Source organism: Camelus ferus, chromosome 26 (genome assembly GCF_009834535.1).
Source record: "Camelus ferus isolate YT-003-E chromosome 26, BCGSAC_Cfer_1.0, whole genome shotgun sequence".
Taxonomy (NCBI): Eukaryota; Metazoa; Chordata; class Mammalia; order Artiodactyla; family Camelidae; genus Camelus; species Camelus ferus.
In genome coordinates this window covers 25,981,890-26,005,010 of record NC_045721.1, presented here as the reverse complement: position 1 = coordinate 26,005,010, position 23,121 = coordinate 25,981,890, and the positions used below count along the sequence as shown (strand labels likewise).

Genomic DNA, 23,121 nt, shown 5'->3' with positions numbered 1-23,121 from the left:
CTTCAAGGAAGACAAACAGCGGTTCCTGCGCGTGAATTACTCATGCGATGTTAGACACAAGACGAAAAAGACACAAAATGATGTGGACTCACTAAATATGCTCTTTCTGAATACTTTCCTTCGTTTTAAAGATTGTTCTTTCTGTTTGTTTGTTCGATTTGCTTGTTTGATTTGAAGGGATTTTTTTTTCTCCCCTATTCGTACATTTTACTGACGTGTAACACACAGAAGTGCACAGAGCATGAACGCCTGGCACTAACGTCTACTTAGACCTGTCATCATGGAGCTGCACCGCTTTCCCTCCTGCTGGTCAGTCCTCACAAGGAGCATCTTTTTCTAGCCTTTTGCTTTCAACTGTTCTGTACATACACACATATACATTTTATGTTTGTCTCTTGCAAATGTCAAATACTTGTTTTACATTATTCTCAATTAATTTATTTACAGCATTTTTATCCAGTCAGAGTTTTTTGCCTTTTATTTAGAATATAATTACTAACAAAGTTTGTTTTTCTTTTTTTGATAGTCAATTTTTAATTGTCCCTTCAATCTAATGCTTCTTTCTTTCCCAAGACTTCAAAGAAATCATTCTGTTGTCTTTTGCTTCTTTTATTTATATTGAGAAGACTTCTATCAATCTTATATTTATCTTTTTGAAAATAAAGTTTTTTTAAAAACTTATGCTGCTTGTAAGATCGTGTCCTGTTTTTCAGCAGATTTATTACAACGTGCCAGGCTGAGGTTTTTCTTGTATTATGCCGACTTTCTTGTAGAGTTTCTTGAATCTCTTATCTTGATGTATGTGTCAATATTGGAAAATTCTTAGTGATAATGTCTTTAAATATTGGTTATTTTCCATTTTCTCTCTGTCTCTCCCTGAACTCCAATTACACACGTTTTCCATGCATCTCTTTTTTCTGCTTCAGTCTGAATATTTGCTACTAAACTATTTTCCAGGTCAAGCCATATCTACTGAGTTATTTCATATGTTACAACTTTCATTTGATTTTCTGTTTTGGATTCCAGTTTACTGGCAAAATTCTTGATCATTTAATTTATATTTTTAAATACATAAATCACAGGTAATTTTCAAAGTCCCTGAATGATAAGCGTACTATCTAGGTGTCTTGTTTGTTTTCTGCTGGGGGTCCCTGGGTGTTGTTTCCAGATGTTTTGGTTTTCTTCCTTCTCTAGTCATACTTTTTACTGACGTGTAACACACAGAAGTGCACAGAGCATGCATGTCCGGCACTGACATCTACTTAGACCTGTCATCACAGAGCTACACCGTGCACCAGCCGCTGTGGAAGCTGTGGGTGCTGCTGCCACCCTCCTGGGAGATCTGATTTCCTTCGGGCAGTGCGAGTGACCACCGTGACACAATCTACCTTTGGAAGGACGCCAGGCTTCATCTCAGGGTTGTTGGTTTCTCAGTGCTGACCCGTTCTTATGCCACAATCCACAGATTTTATTATACATATGTGTGTATACATATATACTCCTTGAAAAGATAGGCCTTGAACACCTATCTTTGTCCCCTTTAGCACCATGAAAATTCCGAAAGTCCTGCTTAACTTTCTACGGCATTAGCTGCCAATTTTTGCTTGTTTTTGTTTTGTTTGTTTGTTTGGTTATTAGACAAATGGAGTCAGGCAGAGGCAAGTCCACTGGCTCCCAGATTTCCCTGATGCTGACTGTTTATCCCATAGAGTGGTGGGCATTTAAAACCGGTCACCTGAGACCCGATCCGCAGGACATCCTGAAATTAACGCAATGCCCCAGTCACCCACCCAGTCACTGTGAAGGCCTGGGGTTGGGGTGCAGGAAGAGCCACGTCCCTGGGAGCAGGTTGTCCGCAAAGTAAGTTTGAGAAAATTCTCAATCCATATTCTTGGAAAGACCTCAGTAGAGGTTTGTTGAATGAGTTATTTAATTTTGTCTTAAGTCTATGAAGGTAACCAGAATAAATCCATCCATCTTCCGGGAAGATCCGACCATTGAAGGAGTTACCTAACACTCGGGGGTTCTCTTTTTTGCACCAGGAAAGTTAAGAAAATTAAAAGCCATTGATAGAAGTTAGAATTCTTAAAACCATATACAGGATGAGGCAGTTAAGTTATTTCACTTTCCTAACTTCTCCTGAAAATCAAAATCTGAGTAGAATTCCACTGACCCCCTAGAAGGGGGAACCTATAAAACACTGAGCCTCAGGTCGTAACTACCAGCCACCCAGAGAGAAGTTCCCTAACCCAGATTTTACTTGAGATGCGTATTAGGAGAGTCAGTGGTGCTGTGCCCTGTCTGGTGTGTAATGTCCCAGCATATCTGCCCTTCCTTCAGCTAGATTTTAAACCCCATGCTGAGAACCATGTCTGACGTGTAAGTGCTCAAAAATGTCTGTTGATGTATTCTCTAAAGTCTCCTGTCCACCCCGAGACACCGGCTGTGGTTCCCTGTGCCCCTCTCTCCCTGTCACTCTGCATCCTGCGGAAACACGTCAGTGGCTTTGCTCTTCTCTGCTGCGGGTGATGAAACGCCTAGCTGACCCCTGTCACACTGCGCTTCCCACGCGGCATCTCTCTCTGACTCGGCTGGCTACTTAGTGTTTTCACTTACAGATCTGAGCTGCTGTTACGAGGAGGTCCTCATAACACTTCTGTCGACGCCATACATAGCTTGCTACTGGGCCCCCTTTAACAACAAACGGCGTTAAAAAAATGGGGGTTTGACTCTAGGTCCTCAACAGGGACCTCAGGGATTTTACATGGCACTACTTCGCTACATTTGTATTTTATACTTTGCACTCATTTGAAAATTTCTCCCATTTGTTTCAGTGACATTCCTTCTTAGATTAGATGCTCTAGTAATAATAAAGCTGTTCTGGGTGGGGCTGTATTTCTTGGCTCTCCAGTGCTTCACATGCCTTATTTCATTTGGCTCCTCACCACCAGCAGGAGAAGTTCATTATACATATTTTACAGCCATGAACCCGAAGTACAGAGAGGTAAAGTGGCTTCCCCTCAGGGTCACAGAGGTAATTAGAGCCAGAGACTCCCCCTCCGGCACCCAGCCCCACTGCTGTCCACCGCACTGGTGTTGACAGGGCTGCTCCAGACCCGTGCCGGCTGTGTGCACGCAGTCAACACAGAAGACCGCGAAAGGCGTAAGCGTCTGCGCCCCAGCCTGCAGGAACCCATATTTCTAGAAATAAATGCAATTTAGGGCTAGCAATGTGGCAAAAGAAGAATAGCTGTTTGGTAAGAGAGTGGGGAAACAGGCCTTCGCACACTATGGTGGAAAAGTAAACTGATATAAACTTCTGGGGGGGGTTACGGGAAAAGCATAAGGCTGTGAATGAAGATTCCCCTTACTCCTGAAATTCCTCTGCTGGAAATTTTCTTGAAGGCATATAAACTAAGGATGGCAATGTATTTGCACCAAGTGGTTTACTGCACGGCTGCTTATACATGCAAAATCACTGGGGCATGGAGGGAAGCTGAAGATTATCAGTGAGAATCAGCTAAAAGGCACGGCACACACACACAAGGAATGGGGAGGAGCAGAGACACCAGAGCCTGCTTGAACATGTGTGCCCTGGGCCAGGTCTAGCCCAGCGTCAGCTTCACCGCCCATGTGCCGAAGACAGCAGTAGCCCCCAGCTCCCAGGATGAACGTGAGGACCAAACAAGATAATATGCATCAGGCATTTAGCACCGTGCACGGTAGACAAGAGACACTCAATAAGCACTATGAGGTTGCTGCTGCTATTATTATAATTATTCCCATAAGTCACGGCCAGTAACATAATCTTAGTTGTTGACAGTAGTCACAAAACGGTGAGACAGAGACACACTGATGGGGAACCATCCAAGACACAATGAAGGGAAAGAGCAAGCTGCCAGGACTGAGAGCGTGCCCAGCACTGCTAAACGCGTGGACAGACGTCCAGCTACAGCACCTTTTTATTTATCGACGTATGTTTGATTCACAATGTGGTGCTGGTTTCTGGTGTACAGCAGAGTGATTCAGTTTTACATATATATAGATAGATAGATAGATAGATCGATCGATCGATCGATCGATCGATCTTTACGTCCTTTTTCATATTCCTTTTCATTATAGGTTACTACAAGCGACTGAACACAGCTCCCTGTGCACACAGGAGGGCCGGCTGTTTATCTATTGCTACAGCACGCTTTGAAGTGTGAATGGCCTCGTAAGTAATGGCTCCTATGACGATGAGTGAACTAACAGCCACCTCTGCTTTGCTTTCCCCCAGCAGAATATGCTGACATTATCGTGGCAAGATTTCTCACAAATGAAGAGAAAACCTCAGTCGTGTGTAAGCAGATTAAGAGGAAAAAAGGTGAAAATTCTACAGGTGGTGGAAGGTGACTTTCACTAATGAGAGGAATTTCTGGTCTCGCTGTGTCAGGAGCCCAACAGGTGCTGTCTGTGCCAAGTTCAGATGCAGAGGAGGGAGCAGCAAGGACATGTCCTCCTGCGCTGAAAACGCAGAGGAGTAAAGATACCCCGGGTCACAGGTTCAATTCTGATGGAACTGGCCCCCTAGACCCTGGCCAGACCGTCCCCATGGCCCTGAATCTGGACGTGGTGGAGGGCATCCAGGGGGAGGCTGTGCACACCCCTCCGTGACTCCAGCTGCAAAGGTGCCGGGGCAAGGGTCCGTCTGCCAGGGTCCTGACAGGGCTGCTCTGGACCTGCCAAGACCGGGACACGGAGCCCACAGGTGCGCAGGAGTCAGTCCCCGTCACCCTACACCACTCTCCCCGCCACCTCCGTCACTCTTGGTCTGCAGCCTTTCTGAGTGCAAGGCTCTTGGGAGACATATGGCTTCTCCTAGAAAATACTGCCACTTCCCCAAACATAGACCTAGAGGAGGCAGAAAGAGGGGACGGCAGGGAGGAGCCGAGCCGAGAAACTCATCAGCTCTAATTCCTGCTTGTCTGTATATTCTAATTGATTCTCTATTTTTAAAAATGATTTAGAAACAGACACACACACACACACACACACACACACAGACCCAGATAAAACACAATCCTGAATTAGTCCTCACATGAAACCAGACTTGGAAACCACTGATTCAGCCAGACATGGCATTTATTAAACTCCTGGGTGGAAGCTGAAAGTCTGAGCCAGGACCTCCAGTGCACATGGGTGTCTGCACAGGAAACTGTATGTGCTGGGAGAGAAAAAAACCCTGAGAGGTGTACTTACACGTACAACACTGTTCTGGTATCACCCACTTTCCCGGCGTCGCCCACTGTGAGGGTGTCGTAGCCTCTTTCCAGTTCAAACTCCTCAAAGGCGAGCTTGATAACCTAAACCAAACACAGGAGAGTCGCTTAGCAGAACAGGCACTTTCTGCAACCTGAAATACTGCAAATATCCAGTCGTAGTATTAATTTTGCTCCATAATTTCATTGCATTTCAAATGATTTCAAGTTGTTTTTTTTAAAATGATGATTGTATAACTTTGAAAGCCCTCAATAATAGAATTTTATGTAATTCAGAATTCCTATTACTCCAAATATATTTATTATTAGCTATGAAAGGTGAAATTAACCCATATTATGCTTTAAGTCAAATATCCATCAAATATTTATTCTAACATTTATAGTATTTGGAATGGCCAAAAGGCAAATCAGTATAAACAAAATAAATGTGGATTGCAGTTAATGAGATATATTTGGGGGATATCTAGAACACCAAGAAATAAATATTTCAGGCCGATGTCTGCAGATTTTATATAATTAGCCACATTAACGTATGAAAAGACCTTCTGAGGCTAGAAACTTGTCCTCCACGTATAACTTTGCAAAGCCTTGACTTTTTTTTTTTTTAAAATAAAGGACACTTTGACATGGTGATCAACGCCATCTAGACAAGACCAGTTTGTGTCTGGCACATGGATATATCACAATACTACAAACTCCCTTCTGTAGCGCACAGGGCCCTTTTCTCCTGATGAAGGAAATCCTCTGTTGACCAATATTGTGATGAAGATGAGAGAGAGTCATAGGTGCCATGAAGTTAGGCTGGAACCCGAGGTGACCAGGAGAGGTAGACAGAGGATGGACACGTATGTTCGACAGATACAGAAGGCAGAGATGACAGACGGACAGACAGACAGATGGACGGACGGATGGATAGACAGACATGACAGAATGACAGGTGAGATAGGCAGGGAGATAAATGACAGAGAGAGAACAGCAAGTACAGGAACTGTAATACTGGAAACGCATTTTAAAGGGACATAATTCAGACTGAATCAGAAACTCTGGAAGCTTGTAAAAAATACCAACTGCGTGTTTGTTATATCTGAAGGAAAGGCCTCAGTGGTACCAGGAGGTGGGGGAGGCAGGCTTCTGACTAACACTCAATTTGATGTGTGCAGTTCTGAGCAGGCTCGAACCAGGTGCACTTCCAAGCAATGCTAATATGGAATGCATTAATTCTGTTATTTAAAATTCTTACTAAAATTAGTGATATAGCCATTATAATTTATTTTAAAAATCTACTCTCTCAAACCGCAGGGTCTGTCTGAGCACATTATTTAGCAATCTGATTTGAAGCAGGTGTGGAGGTTGAGAGCCGCTGCAGACCTGTGAGCACTGCCTTTGAAGCCCAGCACCTGAGGGTGGTTTCCCCTCACTTCTGTCTTTCTCATGAGCCGATGTATCAATGTCCACAGTCCAACAAGTAAGAACAAAAGAACTGAAGAAGCCCGCGACCCAGAGGCTCCCATCACCTCTTTGGACATGACTCCTCCATCTTGACTTGTGTAACAGCCCGCAGGGAGGCCATGTGAACCCATTAAGGCCTGAGGGTCACGTTGGCCAATTTGTGATGAGTGACCGACAGGGGGGTCCCCCTATGTAAATGTGTGTTGATTAGGGGTGTAAAAAGGGCCATTCTGTAACTCTTTCAAGCCAAGGCAAAGGGTGTTAGAGAGGTTTTTCTGTTTCGCCTAAATGATCAGCCTCTGCTGATCGTCAAAGGACAATCTTTATGCTGTTACTGTCCTTTAAGAAGGGAAAAGGTAGACCCAACCTTGTGTAAGGAACCTATAATTCTTCAGAAAATATGGCATTCTATAAATATACCTGGTAGTAAAACAGAAATAGTTTTGGAATGAGAGTTGCCATCATTTCTCAATCAGAGGTGGCCAGAGACACAAGTAAGAAGTGAGGCTGAGAGGAGAATTCTTTTTTTATATGGAAATATAGTTGACTTACAGTTTTGTTAGTTTCAGGTATACGGCAAGGTGATTCAGTCATATATACACACATATCTCTTCTTTTTCAGATTATTTTCCATTATAATTATTATAAGATATTGAATATAGATTCTTGTGCTCTACAGTAGGACCTTGTTATCTTTTTAATATATAGTACTTTAGTAACCATAAGTTTGTTCCCTACGTCTGTGAGTCTATTTCTGTTTTGTAAATAAGTTCATTTGTGTCATTTTTTATATTCTATATATAAGTGAAATCACATATTTGCCTTTCTCAGGAGAATTCATTTCTAATAAAATTGTATACACCTAAGGTGTACAGCACGATGGCTTGGTGCACACATACACAGCGACACATTGGTCCAGCTAGTTAACATCGCTCCGCACACAGTCAGCCTTTGTGTGTAAAGTGAAAGCACCTTAAATCCGTTCTCTCAGCAAATTTCCAGGGTTCAATTCAGTATTATTAACTACAGTTGCCATGCTGTGACTAACCCTATGGACTTACCCATCCTACGTAATGGCAACTTTGTGCCCTCTGACCAGCGTCCCCCTACGTCCCCACCAGCTCACCCCTGGTGACCCCTGTTCCACTCACTGCTTCTGCATATTTGACTTTCTTAGAGTCCACACATGAGTGAGATCATGCAGGTTTTTCATTCTGTCTGACTGATCTTACTTTATAACGTCTTCCCATGCGTCCACGTGGTTACAAGCGGTAGAGTCTCCTTCAAGGCAGAATGTCATCCCACTGAGTCTACAGATCACGCTGTCCTCACCCATTCATCCACCCACAGGCAGCTGGGCTGCGTCCACGTCCTGGCTGTTGTGAATGGTCCTGCCTTATGTTTTAAATAGTGAGGGATTCAGTGGCATTTGGTCAAACTGACTTCTTTAGCTCCTTAAACACACGCATGCTCGTCCCTGTCTTGACTGGGTCCCTGCACGGGCCCTGGAGGTGTGCCCCTCTTTCCTCAAGTCTCTGCATGGTGTCTGTTTCTGGGTGGTGCGTCTCCGGCCCGTTCTGTCCAAGAAGTCAATCCCTTGTCCACATCCTGCCTACTCCCTTCACGACATCCCACCTTCAGAGTTACAAGAAGGTGCTGTGATAAACACAAAGGAATTATAGAATGTTTAACTTTTACAGATAAAGATTCCTTAATGACAACAAACAAAATAGGAAGGAAAACGAAAGAAGGACAAAGTTCTAGAATTTGAGAAGCTTAAGACTCAAAGGGGTATTTTGATAAACACAAAATAATTATGCAATCTAACATACAGATTAAGGATGTCTTAATGACAATAGATGAAAGAAAGCCTTTTCTTTTTCAACTTCCAAACAGAATCTCAGATCTATGAGAAAAAGACACTGCTCAGTCTAGATTCTGGTACAATTTTAAAAATATATTCTTGGTGTTTTGTAATATGTTCTTTTTTCTATTTAAAATAGAATTTTTAAAAGGCTCAACCATTTCTCCTTCCCCACCCTCTGCCTCTGACAACCATCAATGTGTTCTCTGTATCTGTATCTGTATCTGTATCTGTATTGTTCGTTCCTTCTGGTTTTCACACTCCTACCTGATATGTAAGATGGCATTTGCCTTTCTCTGTCTGACTTACTTCATTAGCATTATGTCCTCCAGTTCCATCTACATTGTGGCAAATGGCAACATTCATTCCTTTTCATGGCTGAATGATATTTCCCTATATATAAACTAAACCTGGTGTCATGGAAGTCATGGCATTAAATTACATTTGTTTATATTTTCTTACTACAGAACGAGGAAAAGTCAGCAGCTGAGTGTGATCAAATGTGGAATACAGAATCGAAGGAGACTTAATTAGCATCACTTGATATGCCGACACCTTCTGTTTTCACAGGAGGAAAATGAAAGCAAGGGAAGAGAAGGAACTTGTTCTGCAGTTATCAGTGAAAAGTTTAGATTTCAAACCAGGAAATCCCAAGTCCAGATTTAGTTTTCAGATTTTTTTTCCACATTCAAATATAAATGAAGATCAGAGTAGAGGTTGTAGAACTTGATTCTATTTTCAAACTTTTTTTCACTTTTCTTACAAAATACTCATTTTTAAAGTACTTCTCTGATGGCGCCTGCTGTGTCAGATGCTGACACTGTACTGACAGTTTAGCCTGCCGTCAGCCTGTTCGCTTTTCTGATCCCAGTCTAACGTGCTTTCGTACAATGGCAATGCCGCAGTCATTTGCTACACTCCAAGTGCGTGTCTGAGACTTAAGCACAGCCAGGAAGTCTCCCCTGCGGGATGACAGGAGGTCGGGTGGAGCACAGAGCAGACCTGTGGTAGGAAGGGGCAGCGACAGGTGTCCCCCAGGTGCGATGGGCACACAGGGGAGGATCTGAGATGGGAGGTCAGGGAACGTCTTCCTGAGGAGAAGGCATCTATCTGTGAGCTAAGAAGTCCCAGCCGCTGGGGCTCCCAAAACCTGCCCCAGGAGGACCTCCAAGAGTGCCACCTAGTGCTAGGTTCCCGGAAAAATCAGCCCAATCCCACGTCTAACTTCACTCCCCAATTTGTGCAAAACTGGTTCGTTCACTTTACAATAACTTTTAATAGACATTAAACTTTTTTCTTCAGCATTTTGCCAAAATACTGTTGACTATAATTCTTGCATAATATCAAGTAGCCAAAAAAAGGTGACTCTGCTCAAAGTATAGTACAAATTTGCGAACTGCTTCTTGGTTTTACTGTTTACTTGTTTTTAAGGAGCACGATGCTAATTTTTGAGACAGAAAGGTTAAGTGGAAAAAGCACACAATAAATTTAAATGGGAGAAAAATAATTTGGGAAATAGGGCTTTTTTTTTTTTGGAAAAAGTACAAAACAGAAAACAGAGCTTAGCTTTTTAATTGAGATTAAGTAAAAACGGTCAGAGCCTTGGTAATTAAAAACATGACATTGTCAGAGAATTTAGAGGTTTTTTTTGTTTTGACACACCCAATTTTCAAATAGAGAAAAGAGAAATATTTATTTAATGACAGAGCAGTGGAATTGATGTAATACTGAATTTTTAAGTATTCATTTAAAACAAATATGAAGACATTGCTCTGAAAAACAAAAAGGAAGGCATACTACATTGTCACGATTCATTAGGAAAAAAAAGCCAGTCACTCTAGGCCCATTCACATAAGAAGCCCATGTCATCTGACTCAGTTAAGTCAGAGGAAGTCAGAGGTGTCAGTTCATCTGCACACATCTGCACACACGACACACATACGCACATGCACGCATAAGCACAGACACACATAACACACAGACATGCACACACGTGCATGCATACACACATGCACACGGACATCATGTGTATCACTGGGTTTCCTCATCAAAAGCCTGGTTTTTCATGTGCCTTTTGTTTCGGTGTCATCTTTAAACTATATTTGGGTGTTTTTTTTGGATGACATGTTTGTGCAGAAATTGCAGTGAGAGGAAGAGATAAGGAATAAGGGAAAGAATTTACAATTTTCCAAGATGCAGAACTGACAGCTCAAAATAAATACGGAAGAAGCCCCTACATCTTGGAAGACGCTCACTCACAAATGCCTTACTGAGTAACTGTAGGGTTGAAACCAACGGGGTCGGAATGAGAACTGAGAACACAAGGGGAGGGAAACTGATAAGAAGCCTTAATACATCTGATTCACTCAATTTCAAATTATTTTTCAGGAGAAAGACTTTTCAAACTGTGAATATCCTCTGAAAGAACATAACAACTCTGTATCTGGAAATTGCTAATGCGGTTGCCAAAAGCAATTTATTACATGTTTGAAAGGAAAATTCACACTTTCTTAGGAACCAAAAATTACAAAATAATTTTTGATATATTTTAAGTGTTTTAGCCTGAGGTTCTAAGGACCAACCATGAAACAATTGAAAAAATGTAATGGATTGTAAGAAGACATTCCTGCCAAATGCATGCCCCATAGAGCCTGGGAAAGTGCATACCAGTGTTTCCCACAGAAAAACACACATAACCTCTCATGTCTGTAAGTAACATATACCAACAGTCAGCAATGTGTAGCATAAAATTTCAAAGGTTTGGTTCCACTTTAGAAAGACAAGTACTCTGAAAGGAACAACTTAGGACAAATACATGATTATTTCTAGGATAGCCAAACCTTGTATTTAGCCCCACATTTACACACTGCATGTCCTTTTAAAACTAGAGTTCAATGCACTGTTAACAAAAGGGGGACGTGCATTATTTCAAGTGCAGCTGAATTATGATTAACTTGTGCTACAAAGAGTCAAATTACCCAGTGATTCAGAGGCAGAAGGGAAACAGGCAGAGCGTCGTGTACTCTCCCTGTCCACAGCTATCCGGTCACACCGTCCCGTCACAAGGACATGAGGAACCTGGTGCTCCAACCCTGGAATCCCCTACATGGGTCTCCAGAACCTTTCTGACCTCCGCTTAAGGGCCTCTGCCAAGTGCCTTCTCTCAACACTCACTGGAACGTAAATTACCTTCATTCTCCCTGCGCTGCACCCACACGGACCCTTTGTCTCTGGGATCAGGACTCCCAAAGAATCCAGGTGCCTACCAGGTGCGGGGCATGGGGAGGACCCAGCTTTGCCTCTCCGCCCTCCTCTCGGCCCCACCGTCACTGGAAGGCAGCACGGAAGCACAGCAAGCCGAGTGTCCCTGAGCGGAGAGGGACAGCCCACTGCTGACCGGGTCGGGGCCCTGAGAACTGGTGCCTCCTCCTCCAGGCTCCCCACCTGTGGACCCAGAGGGACACATCTCCCCTTGCGGGTCAAGGACAAAGTCAGGATGTGGGCAGCATGTGTGCAGGTCCCACAGGTGCTGGGTGGCAGTGGTTGTGTTCAGTACTGTCCTCGTCACTAACTTTCACAGCCAACCGGTCATGCGTGCCAGCCCAGGCCACCTCCCGCCACCAGCCTGAGGGATTCTGAGTCTTGACCACCAAGGAAAACTCCGTCTCTCTTCGTCCTGACGGCAACTCTTACCCCGTTTTACCCAGAAGTGCATCCTTTACCCTCTAACTTCCAGGTACAAGCTTCTGCCTCTGCCCCTCCTTCTTCACACCAGCAGTCTTGTGCTTCACTTAAGAAGCTTGTCTCGGTAAAGCACTTAGACGTGATACTGTAGATTCTTAAGGAGTAAAGTCACAGGCACAACATTTCAGAAAAGCAGCAAGTGGGGTGTGGGGTAAAGACGAGAGAGACTGACATTTAAGGAAAACCCCTCAAGCAAAAGCCATCAAAATGCCCAGAGAACTGTCGGGGACACAGAATACTTAAGGCACAACAAGATCAACTGCCTCACCCGGGAGGGTAGGCAGACTCCAGGGCAGCGACGGAGGCACGTTAACCGCGGCTCGCCGGGCGGACTCAGAAGAAACCAGCGGGTTCTCCAAAGGAACTTATTAACTAAACCCTGAAAAGAAGCCACCAAAGCATCACTGGCATTATTTGGAAAATTACCGAAATATATTCTCAGATGGATGAAAGAAGGCAACATATTTATTAAAAATGAGAGACTGGGAATTTCAGAGTCACAGTACGATAACCACCACAGAAGGAATCAGAGCGCTACTAGGTGTGGTAAAACGCAGACTTAACCTCTACAGAACGCTGAAATCGCCCAACCGCGGACACGTGGAGTAACCCAGCTGGAAATGTGAAGGCCTACAAGGTGAAAGGATTGCAAGAGAAAACTACAGACCTGCAGATGAAAGCAGAAGACACCGAAGATTAACAGTCAAAAATAACTGGAACACAGAGCACAGAGTTAATCATTTGGAAAACGATGGAAGGTCCATTTTTTACAGCTGATTAACGTGTTGTGGACCTTAAAAATGGTTCACTATGGCCCCACTTAATCAAAACAGAGCAATCAGAGTCAGACAGGAATACATCATCTCACAGAACTCCTCAAGAAACCGAAAGATTTCCATACACAAACCCAGAATATGAAGAAATGCAACTCAAAGGTAGTTTTGTGTTCCTGCGACACAATTAAGCCACAGAGATGATGGCTCAACAAGGTGATGAATCCCAGATAAAAAGAAATCCCGCACCCTTTGCGGCATGTTTATTCAGTGAAGAGCTTATTTTACGTGAGAACCAAGAGAAAATCCTTCGCAGATTTTCAAATGTCTCGGGCATTTTACTAACACGCTCCTTATCTCCAGCTTGGCTGAAAGATACTTCAAACCACAGGATTAATTCTGAAGAGGTGTCTAAACGGCGTCTTGTTTAAATATGAGAAGAGCCGTCTAAAGTCAGTTATGTAGACTTGGAAGGAAAAGGCTGAGTTGCTGAAAATGTAACTATGTACTTTTACTTCCACGTATTAAATAACAGTTAAACAAATGGAGGCAGGGGCACCACGTCTACTTCAGGTGAGCCCTGGATGTCAGACATGGCCCAAAGGTGGCTCATTACTGGTAGAGCCGTCATAGTTTATTTTTAAAAATCTACTCTCTCAAACCGCAGGGTCTGTCTGAGCACATTATTTAGCAATCTGATTTGAAGCAGGTGTGGAGGTTGAGAGCCGCTGCAGACCTGTGAGCACTGCCTTTGAAGCCCAGCACCTGAGGGTGGTTTCCCCTCACTTCTGTCTTTCTCATGGGCGGATGTATCAATGTCCACAGTCCAACAAGTAAGAACAAAAGAACTGAAGAAGCCCGCGACCCAGAGGCTCCCATCACCTCTTTGGACATGACTCCTCCGTCTTGACTTGTGTAACAGCCCGCAGGGAGGCCATGTGAACCCATTAAGGCCTGAGGGTCACGGCTGGCCGAGTACAGCCGCCCAACCCGGTGCCAGGCTCGCAGGGAGACGCTCCCGTCCGAGCGCCAGTGGCCCAGGTCCTCATGCTGCAGCTTGTCTGTCAGGGATGCTAGCAACGTTTTGGTGAGGATGTTCAGATGCCTCTGCGTCCCACTGCCACCCATCTCTGTCTCCTGAGGGCGAAAGGAAGCCAAAGAGGGCTGGAGTTCTACAAAGTACAGTGGAGGCGGAGGGTGCGCACCTGTGCAGAGAGGAGGAGGTGCAAAGTGGGAAAATGCGGGCACCCTCCATGTTTGCCTCGGGGGGAGTGAATGACCTAGAGCCCAGCTGCAGGTCAAGCCCCACGGGGCAGCGGCTACACATAGAGTGCACGGTTCACTCACTCAGTTTTTATTCATCTTCAGTTATGTCTACCAATGTCTCATGTTCTAGCACGAAATCTCTACACATACCCAAATGTCTACAAGAAAAAAATAGATCAGGTAGAAACAGTAAGGATGAATACTGACCAATGCTTCAAACTGTGATTTTTAGGAGAAGTGTATTGTTTGACCCCAAATTTGTGCCTTGATGGAAAAGAAGATGGGCCTTCCCCTCCTTTGTGTCTTTTGTGTCTGACTGCTCACTTTTAAGCTCCAGTACCGTACAGAGTTTGCCTCTTGCTAGAAAGTTCTCTCCTGCGTCCTGGGCACGGCTGCCTGTCTGGCGGGGTCCTGATTGGAGTACCGTGTTCTCAGGGGTCTTCTCGCCTCCCTGGGACCATCACCCCGACACTACCCACTGCCAGTCACGCTTCTCGCCTAGTTTTCCCCTCCTGAACGTCTGACGTTGTCCGAGCTTTTCCTGTCTATTGGTCACCTGTCTGTCTGTCTGTCTGTCCATCTTCTATCTCGCCCATTAGAATGTAAAATCTGTGACACCGGAAGTCACTTTCGCTTTCTTTTTCACACCTGGGTCCAGCACTGTACGCAGTATGTATTCCATGTTCCATAAACGTTTGCTGGATCAGTACACCTGACTTTCCCCTGTGTATCATTTAACCTAAAGACCCCTGGACTGCTACATATATACAGGGTTTAACGGTAGACTCTTACACGAGGCAAAGGTTGATGGCCTCACATTAGCATAAACCAAAATAGCACTAAGGTTGTACAAAGCATCGCTGGTGTGGAGGGAGCACGCGGCGCTGCCCCAGGTAAAGCCCCCCGCCCCCCCGTGTGATGATGCAGTGCCCTTCGTCCCTGGTGCCCGCCGGGTTGCTGGGTGACACGGGGTCTGTAGGTGTTAACACGTGTTACCAGGCTGGCTGGCTGTGACTCAGAACTGCATGCTCCTTTGTATCAAGCAACATAAACCCACCTACCTGTCACCCTCTTTGTGATTTTGCTCCTGTTTCCCTTCATCCTAATGTATCGTTGCATCGGTTTTCCACCTGCTGAAGCATCAGGGAATCTACCAATCCTTCACACCTATCACTGTCCGGTCCTTGAAGGCTTTATACAAGGAGACATGCAGAATCGTGCTAATCTACTGCTTAGGAGAGCACGTGTGCAGCAACATCCTGGGACAAATAAACTCCAAATGGATGCTGTCTTGCAGGTGAGAGGAGGACTATGGCCATGAGGAAGGTGTTTACAAGAAAATCCAACAGCATGGGTACTGCTGGGTGGGGATTTACTGACCACTGTACATGGTAGTTTGTTTACTACTCTTCATGACTTGTTAACAGCTTAAATATTTCATAACACACATAAAACTAAAATAAAGGAGCAATTAAAAACCTGACACCCATTTAAATCCAAATTTCGGCATCATCCCTGACTAAATGTGTCGGCTGATTTGGGTGTGTCTGCTCACCTCCACTATGGGGTTAAGGACAAACACTTTCCTCTCAGGATATCGCAGGGATTGCTCAAACACATGAGATACGCCAAACGCCTAACACAGGGCTTGGCACATGATTAAAGCTTCATAAATGATAATTACTATCATTATCATGAAAAATAACAGAAATTGAATACACAGAACTTACACAGTTAAAAAATGATGACTGAAGTTGTTTAGAGGCAAAGTCCGTCATGAAGTATCATGAAATCTACTTGGAAAGTTTTGGAAAAATTAGCAAACTTATATAATCTATTTTTTCTTGGAAGTAAAATGGAAATTTCTCTCCTTATTTATTTCATTACTAAGAACTTTTCAAAAAGTAATATTAAACTTAAAACTAAGCATGAAGGGACTCAGATCCATGAGACATGACACAAATATATTGTCTGATGTGTGAGAATATTTTTGTATTTATTCATTCACTTATTCAGTAGGTTTTACTGTACTTCCACCTTAGCTTTTATGGAAAATTTTCTGCCAGTTCTATAATATTGTAAGTATTTTCCATTAATATTAAAACCAAAGAAATTTGTACTTTGAACAGACCAAATGGAGACGAAAACCCATCTGTAAACCTCTGCAGACCGTCTTCCTCCAATACTTGTCCCTCCATGGAAAACACACTTCAACTGACAACGAAGAGTTCTCAGAACTCAAACCCTCACACCCACAGCACTGAGGGCCTCGCACCTGAGCCCGACCTTCTGGGTGCAAATCCCAGCTCCTCTCTCACGAGCTCCTGGCAGTTGGGCAAGTTACAACTTCATCTCTCCAAACTGTGCCTTCCTCTTCTTCAAATGGGGATAAACATAATTACTGCCAAACAGGGTTTTTACAAGAATTTGTTGTCTGTGTTCAGTAAATAACCTAATCTCAAAAGTTTCTACAGCAAGAAAAAATGACTGTCAAAGAAATCTGGACAATTAGGTGAAAAATACAATCTAGACTTGTTTATGGAAACACAGGAGATTAAAAGAGATTAAAACTTGCTCAATGGTGCAGATTAGTTTTTAAGCCTTTCCCCAACCAGGAGTTAAACTACAGCATTTTACAATCCATGATTAAGTTTTATTAGCCAAGTCAATATTATCATAAGAAACATAATCCATCATTACTGAAAAAATTAGATATTTTTCTCAGAGAAACATTTTAGTAAGACTATCTCTAGATGTTCATCTAGATCTAATTTTTTAGATCTAATTTTTTAGTAACTACAGAGTAATTCAGGCCAGGAAAACAAGAGATAATGACAAGACGAGAGTCAATGACACACGTGAGGGTGCTGACAAGGGGGCAGGTTCCAGTCCACGCCCCCCTCTTACAGTACAGAGAAGCCGTTTCTTACAACACACCCATCCCGGGGACCCTCCGTGTTCTCTGCTTCCCGGAGATTTCACTCAGTCTCCCGTGGAGACAGGCAGCCGTCTCAATCTCCTCAGCCCCTTCTTAAGGACATTCTCGTTTCTGACGGACCCTAAGCAAGAATGGCTTTCTTAGGTTCCCTTTCCTCTTCTTAGCAAGCCGCCAGAAAGTGGTGCAGGACAGAGACCTCAGTGCAGGGCTGCTGTCGTGTGTTTCTGGCTGGGTGCATGACCTCTATCCTCTACCGCTACTCTAAGGAACCGCAAAGCAGCTGAGAAACCATGTGCTCCCTCCGAGGGAGTGTAGGACGTCTGGCAAACATGTGGCAGGTTGTGTTCAACTCGCTTTCAGTCGTCCGCTCACAGGTGGTTCCCACTGAGGAGTCCCGACCGAAGGAAGCCCCTTCCCTCATCAATCGAGAGCAGAGAACGTCAAGGGTCCTCTCATTACACCTCACGTCAGTTCTACAATGCTTAGTCAGCAACTTTTAAGGGACTCATACTGGATCAAAGGTCTTTGTTCATCTATATTGCAGGTTGAGGAATTTAAAGGTTCTTATGGCCACCACCATCTGCATGAGAAGGCTGAAGGTGGTCAGTCTCAAGAACAGTGACAGGTTGCTGCAATCTGATGATGGAAATCTCAAGACTGTCGCTATTCTGAGCCGTTCACGACACACAACCACCTCAGCCATGCCGTGTAGTTAGTGTGCAAACACATTATACAGTAATGTGGAAAATGGGCCTCGTTCTGACCAGAGAGTAGACAAGGAAAAATCAACTCAGAAAATCTATACTCCACTTACAGCACGATCAGCCTTTCCGCAGGTGAGTAATTCTGGAATCATTCTCACTTGGTGGGTTAAATTGGATAGTAATCTAGGCAAGTATTAAATTAGCCCATCTTTAACATAAATTGGTGCAGCCACTGAGGAAAACAGTATGGAGATTCCTTAAAAACTGAATAGAGTTACCATATGATTCAGCAATCCCAACCCTTGGCATGTATCCAGAGGAAACTCTAATTTGAAAAGACACACACACCCCAAAGTTCATGGCAGCACTACTTACAATAGCCAAGACATGGCAACAACCTAAACGTCCATTGACAGAAGACTGGATAAAGACGATGTGGTATATATACACAATGGAATACTACTCGGCCATAAAAAAACAACAACATTTTCCCATTTGCAGCAACATGGATGGACCTGAAGGGTATTACACTTAGTGAAATAAGTCAGACAGAAAAAGACAAGTACTGTGTGTTATCACTTATATGTGGAATCTAAAAAGTAAAAAAATCTAGTGAATTAACAAAAAAGAACAGACTCATAGATACAAAGAATAAACTAGTAGTTTCCAGTGGGCGAGAGAAGCAGGGAAGGGCAAGATAGTGTTAGGGGATTAAGATATACAAACTACTATGTGTGCAATAAATAAGCTACAAAGATACATTGTACAATGTAGGGAATATAGATCATATTTTATAATAACCATAATGGGGTATAATCTATAAAAATTTTGAATCACTATTTTGTACACCTGAAACTAATACAGTATTATAAATCAAATGTACCCCAATAAAATGTGATGTATAAGCCAGGAAAAAAAAAAAAAAGAAGAAGAGCTAACTGAATTCAAAGTAGCTGTGGCTGAGAGGTAGACAATGACAATGTAACAAGCTGGGACAGGAATCTGTAAAACACATACGTATATGTGTTACTGCAAATAAAAGTACACTTTGTAAAGGATGGACATTGATCAATAAAATATATAAAACACCCAAGATAAACTGATAATGTTAAATTTCATTTCATACTATAAATTAAAAAAACAGATAAATTAAACATAAAGAAAGAAAAAATAAAGTTAGCCCACCTACCCAAGAAAACATTAAAGTTTCAGTGGTGTGCTGGAGCTGGCTTGTGTCAATTTCTGAGAGCCAATTACTAAATTCAGAAATTGTGCAAGGCAGTTTTTAAACCATCAGTAGTTGAAATCATCTCCAGTATAAATATTCAGGCCAAGGGATTGGCAACCCCTGCAAATCAGCCTGTTTAGTAGTGAAATACTGGGCGACACACACCCTAGAATTTTGAGAAATGACTATACATTTGTTGAATAAATTTAAGAAGAATAGTAAAAAATGATATATACCTCAAAACCTATGGCCACTGAAATTCAACCCACTTGTTCCTAGGTCTAGATTAGGAACTGGATGCAGGAGATCTCTGTGTTCTGGAAAATGTAAAATTGTAACACTGAAAATTCTTAACTTGGCCATTTTTCCCAACTAATACGTAAAAAAACTTCTTCCACATCTCCTATCAATACATTAGTATTTCTTAAATTGTATAGGTTGTAACCTTTATGACCTAATATTATAATGCTAAGCTAACTGAAAGGGACAAACATATTCAAATAAACATCCAAACTGCTTTTAAAATTGACTAACGCAATGGATTAAATGACAATCACTTAAAAGTGATGTTTCATGAATAAATCACATGGCACAGTTGGAGGGAAATCCTCACATCCTATTTAAATGTGCTTTGTTTATTTGATTCATTACTTTTTTCATGACTAGCCATATATATCTCAAACTAACTTGCGTATCAATTACTTTCTCATATATCTAATTCTCTTTTCTTAATATCATCTAGAAGTTAAATTTAATACATTTTCAGCTAAAACGATTGCCTTCTATTAATATATGTCACACATGATCCCTGTGATTAAACTGTAACTTAACATGAGGAACATACTGTACCATAAACAACATATTTCTGACAAATTCTAATCTTTTTTGAAAAAAAAAAAAAGAAACACAGTATGGGGTTTTATCACTGTGTCTTTTTGTTGTTTTTTTGCCTATGATATATGTTGACCAAATAAATTCATTTGAATTGATAAATCACTTTTTAAATTACAATTTTATCCTAAAATTGATACATAAGATTTAGCAAAATTTGTATTATACCAATTATATTTAACATCTACCTTTTCAAAGTAACGATGTAGTCAAAGTAGTAGACATTTTTTTAAATCAATGTCATCAATGTTACATTCATTTTTAATAGGTGTCAAGAATCAAGAAGAAGTTGTGAAAATCCTATTTCTTATGTAATTTTAAAGATTTGAGGAAATTAAACGTCAAGTACATTTGACAATCCTGTTTGTCCTTAATATAAATAAGAGTCATGTGCCTGTTTTATCCTGGAATAAGGGGTGGGAGGATTGGTAGGTGAGCTGATGTGACACGGAGTCCAGGCCATCGGCACCCACACTGCACAGGACAGAACCCTGTGACTCTCCCAGTTACGGCGGAGTTCAGAACCTCACCATGCACGAGCTACACACAAGCCTGCAGGAGAGGAATGTGCAAAATCGCTTTCATTTTTGCTCAGGAGCATCACTGGTAAAGAAAGACATGGGTGCACATGCGCCTGGAGGGAGAGAGAGCAGGCTTCTGCTCCCCCATGACCAGTGTGAGACGTGCACAGTGCTTCCACTCTAATGTGATCACTGTGCCCTGTGAACTGGGCAGGCTGCTGGGGGAGTGCGGACGAACCTGGACTAACCTGGGACTTGGAGACAAAGGAAGAATTCCATTCAGTATTCACTCATTCCTGTGTATGTTTTCCCTCTAGTTTACACCACAAGTTTCAACACATATTTCAAGTGTCATTACCCTTGGCCTTGAAATGGCTTACTGTACACAGGAAAACAAAAGTAGACTCAATTGTGGGGAAGTTTAACATCCCAAGACACACTTTGAAACAACAGGTATTTGGTTATAAAGGAGGAATAAAATTACAGTAATAATCAATAGCAAGTAACAGAACCGAGCGACAGGGAGTCATTCACTCTTCTACACACTTAAAATTAGTGTTGTGCTCAATCTTCTCAATGACTCTGTGAAGAAGACCCTATTAGGATCCCCCACTTTACAGGGGAGTAAACTACATTGCAGGCAGTCTATCTTCTTGCTAAAGGTCTCAGAGCTAGCAAGGGCAGGGGCAAGAATTGGAACCGAGGCATTTTAACCTCAAAGTCCATGTTCTCAACCGTTGATATTGCCTCCAAATTTGAATATGTCTTCTGGAAAGGGACATCCTGCAACATTTGCAGAATGTAAGATTTACTCACCATTCATATTTATTGAGTTCTAGTAAATGCCAGGCACTGGGATTATAAATAATTCAAGGAAGGTCAATACATAAGATGGATAGTTTTCTTCAAAGTTACTAGACAACTTAGAAAAATGGAAAAAAACTGAGGTGAGTCAGAAGCCTGGATTTGAGACTAGTTTTCAAGCTAACTGGCCAGGTTTGGTTAAGCAAGTAATGTGACTCCTGGGCGTTGCTGTGAAAAGCCAACTGTATTTATTCTATTTCCCATCAAAGCATCACCGTGAGACTCAAACCAAACGAGGTGGTTTTTGCCTAAATAAGTAGTCACAGAGACTCATGCAGAGTTGGAGAGGAAGCTTCTGGAATGATGAGGGTGAGAACACAGAACACAGGACATGTGAGCTGGTCTCTGGGCAGAACAGAGACTGGTGCCTCATCAAGCCAGGTGGTCCTGGAACTGGGGTGTCTGGGAACTGGGCAGCCTCCGCCCCCAGCAGGGGAATCTGGCCGCACATGTGGCCCGGCCACCAGGGTCATGGCTGGTTGTCTTCAGCCCGTCCCCTTTTGTGATCACTGTCAGAGGCTTGCCTTTCTTCTCAGAACTGACAGGAGAGTGAATGAAATCTGCAATTATGTGGAACACTCGGGAAGACACAGAGTTGTAAATTATATGAAAAAAGGAAAAAATGAGGGGAAAAAAGAGGACCAATAAGACGGGCAGAGGATAGAGAGTCAAAGTACAACTTAAGAAGCAGAACAACTGTAATATTATTTAAAATTATTATTATTACTGTTGTTGTTGTTGTTGTTATTGTTACTGGGCTGATACAGAGATCTGAGTATTCAACCCAAAAGAGTTCTCCATGTCCCAGCTTACATTCATTTAAAACCACAGGTGAGATTTACAAGTAAAGACAGTTTGATGTAAAATGCATGGAATCTCAGATGTCAGTGTCCTACAAACATCTCAGTTGGAGGGAAAAGACTCATTTTGTATCACTGGCCTCTTCAGTACCAAACACAGAATAAAAAATAAGACAATATGTTTTTTAGGGAAGAAGCTTTTCTGAAAATGACTTTAAGCTAGCCAAGGTAAATTTTCACTGGTGAAAACACAGAAAGGCATTCTCTTACACGTAGAGGCTCAGGGGGAAGATGTTTAATTAAAACAAACTACAGAATTTTTTTTTGATAACTCAGTTGAAAGGTTAATTAAAATTAAGAATTCAGGAGGGAAAATTTGAAGTATAAAACAGTGGGTAAAACTCTTTGCAGAACTATGGGAAGGAACACCCTTTGTCATTCTCGATGTTCTAGAGAATCCTCGCACCCAACATTAAAAATATAAAGTAATGTGGAGACGCTGACGGCTCCCTCCACAATTCATAGTCTAAACAAATCGAATCATTACGAATTGTCAGACCCTATTAATACATAGTCAGGTAGGTGAACAGAAGGAACAAGCCTGGGAAATTCTTTTCCTCAACAAGACTCGAATGTTCAGAAAATGTGCTTGTAACTATAAACAAGGTAACTATAGATCAAAACTCTGAAACAATAAGTTAGCCATTTCTAGGGGAAAAAAGGATAAAAATTCAGCAAAATGCTACATAGTTATCACTGGATTAAGGACCAATTACTGACTCTTTCTACTTTTTTGTACTCTTCCAATTTTCCTAAAT

At 42.5% G+C, this 23,121-nt stretch overlaps 1 protein-coding gene across 1 annotated transcript in view; it reads right to left on the bottom strand.

Moving 5' to 3' along the window:
- Positions 1 to 23,121, bottom strand: part of CSMD1 (CUB and Sushi multiple domains 1) — a 1,664,412-nt gene that overhangs the window by 262,997 nt on the left and 1,378,294 nt on the right. The window contains 1 exon segment of the mRNA XM_032468715.1: positions 5,242 to 5,345. Coding sequence (XP_032324606.1) covers positions 5,242 to 5,345 — 104 coding nt within the window.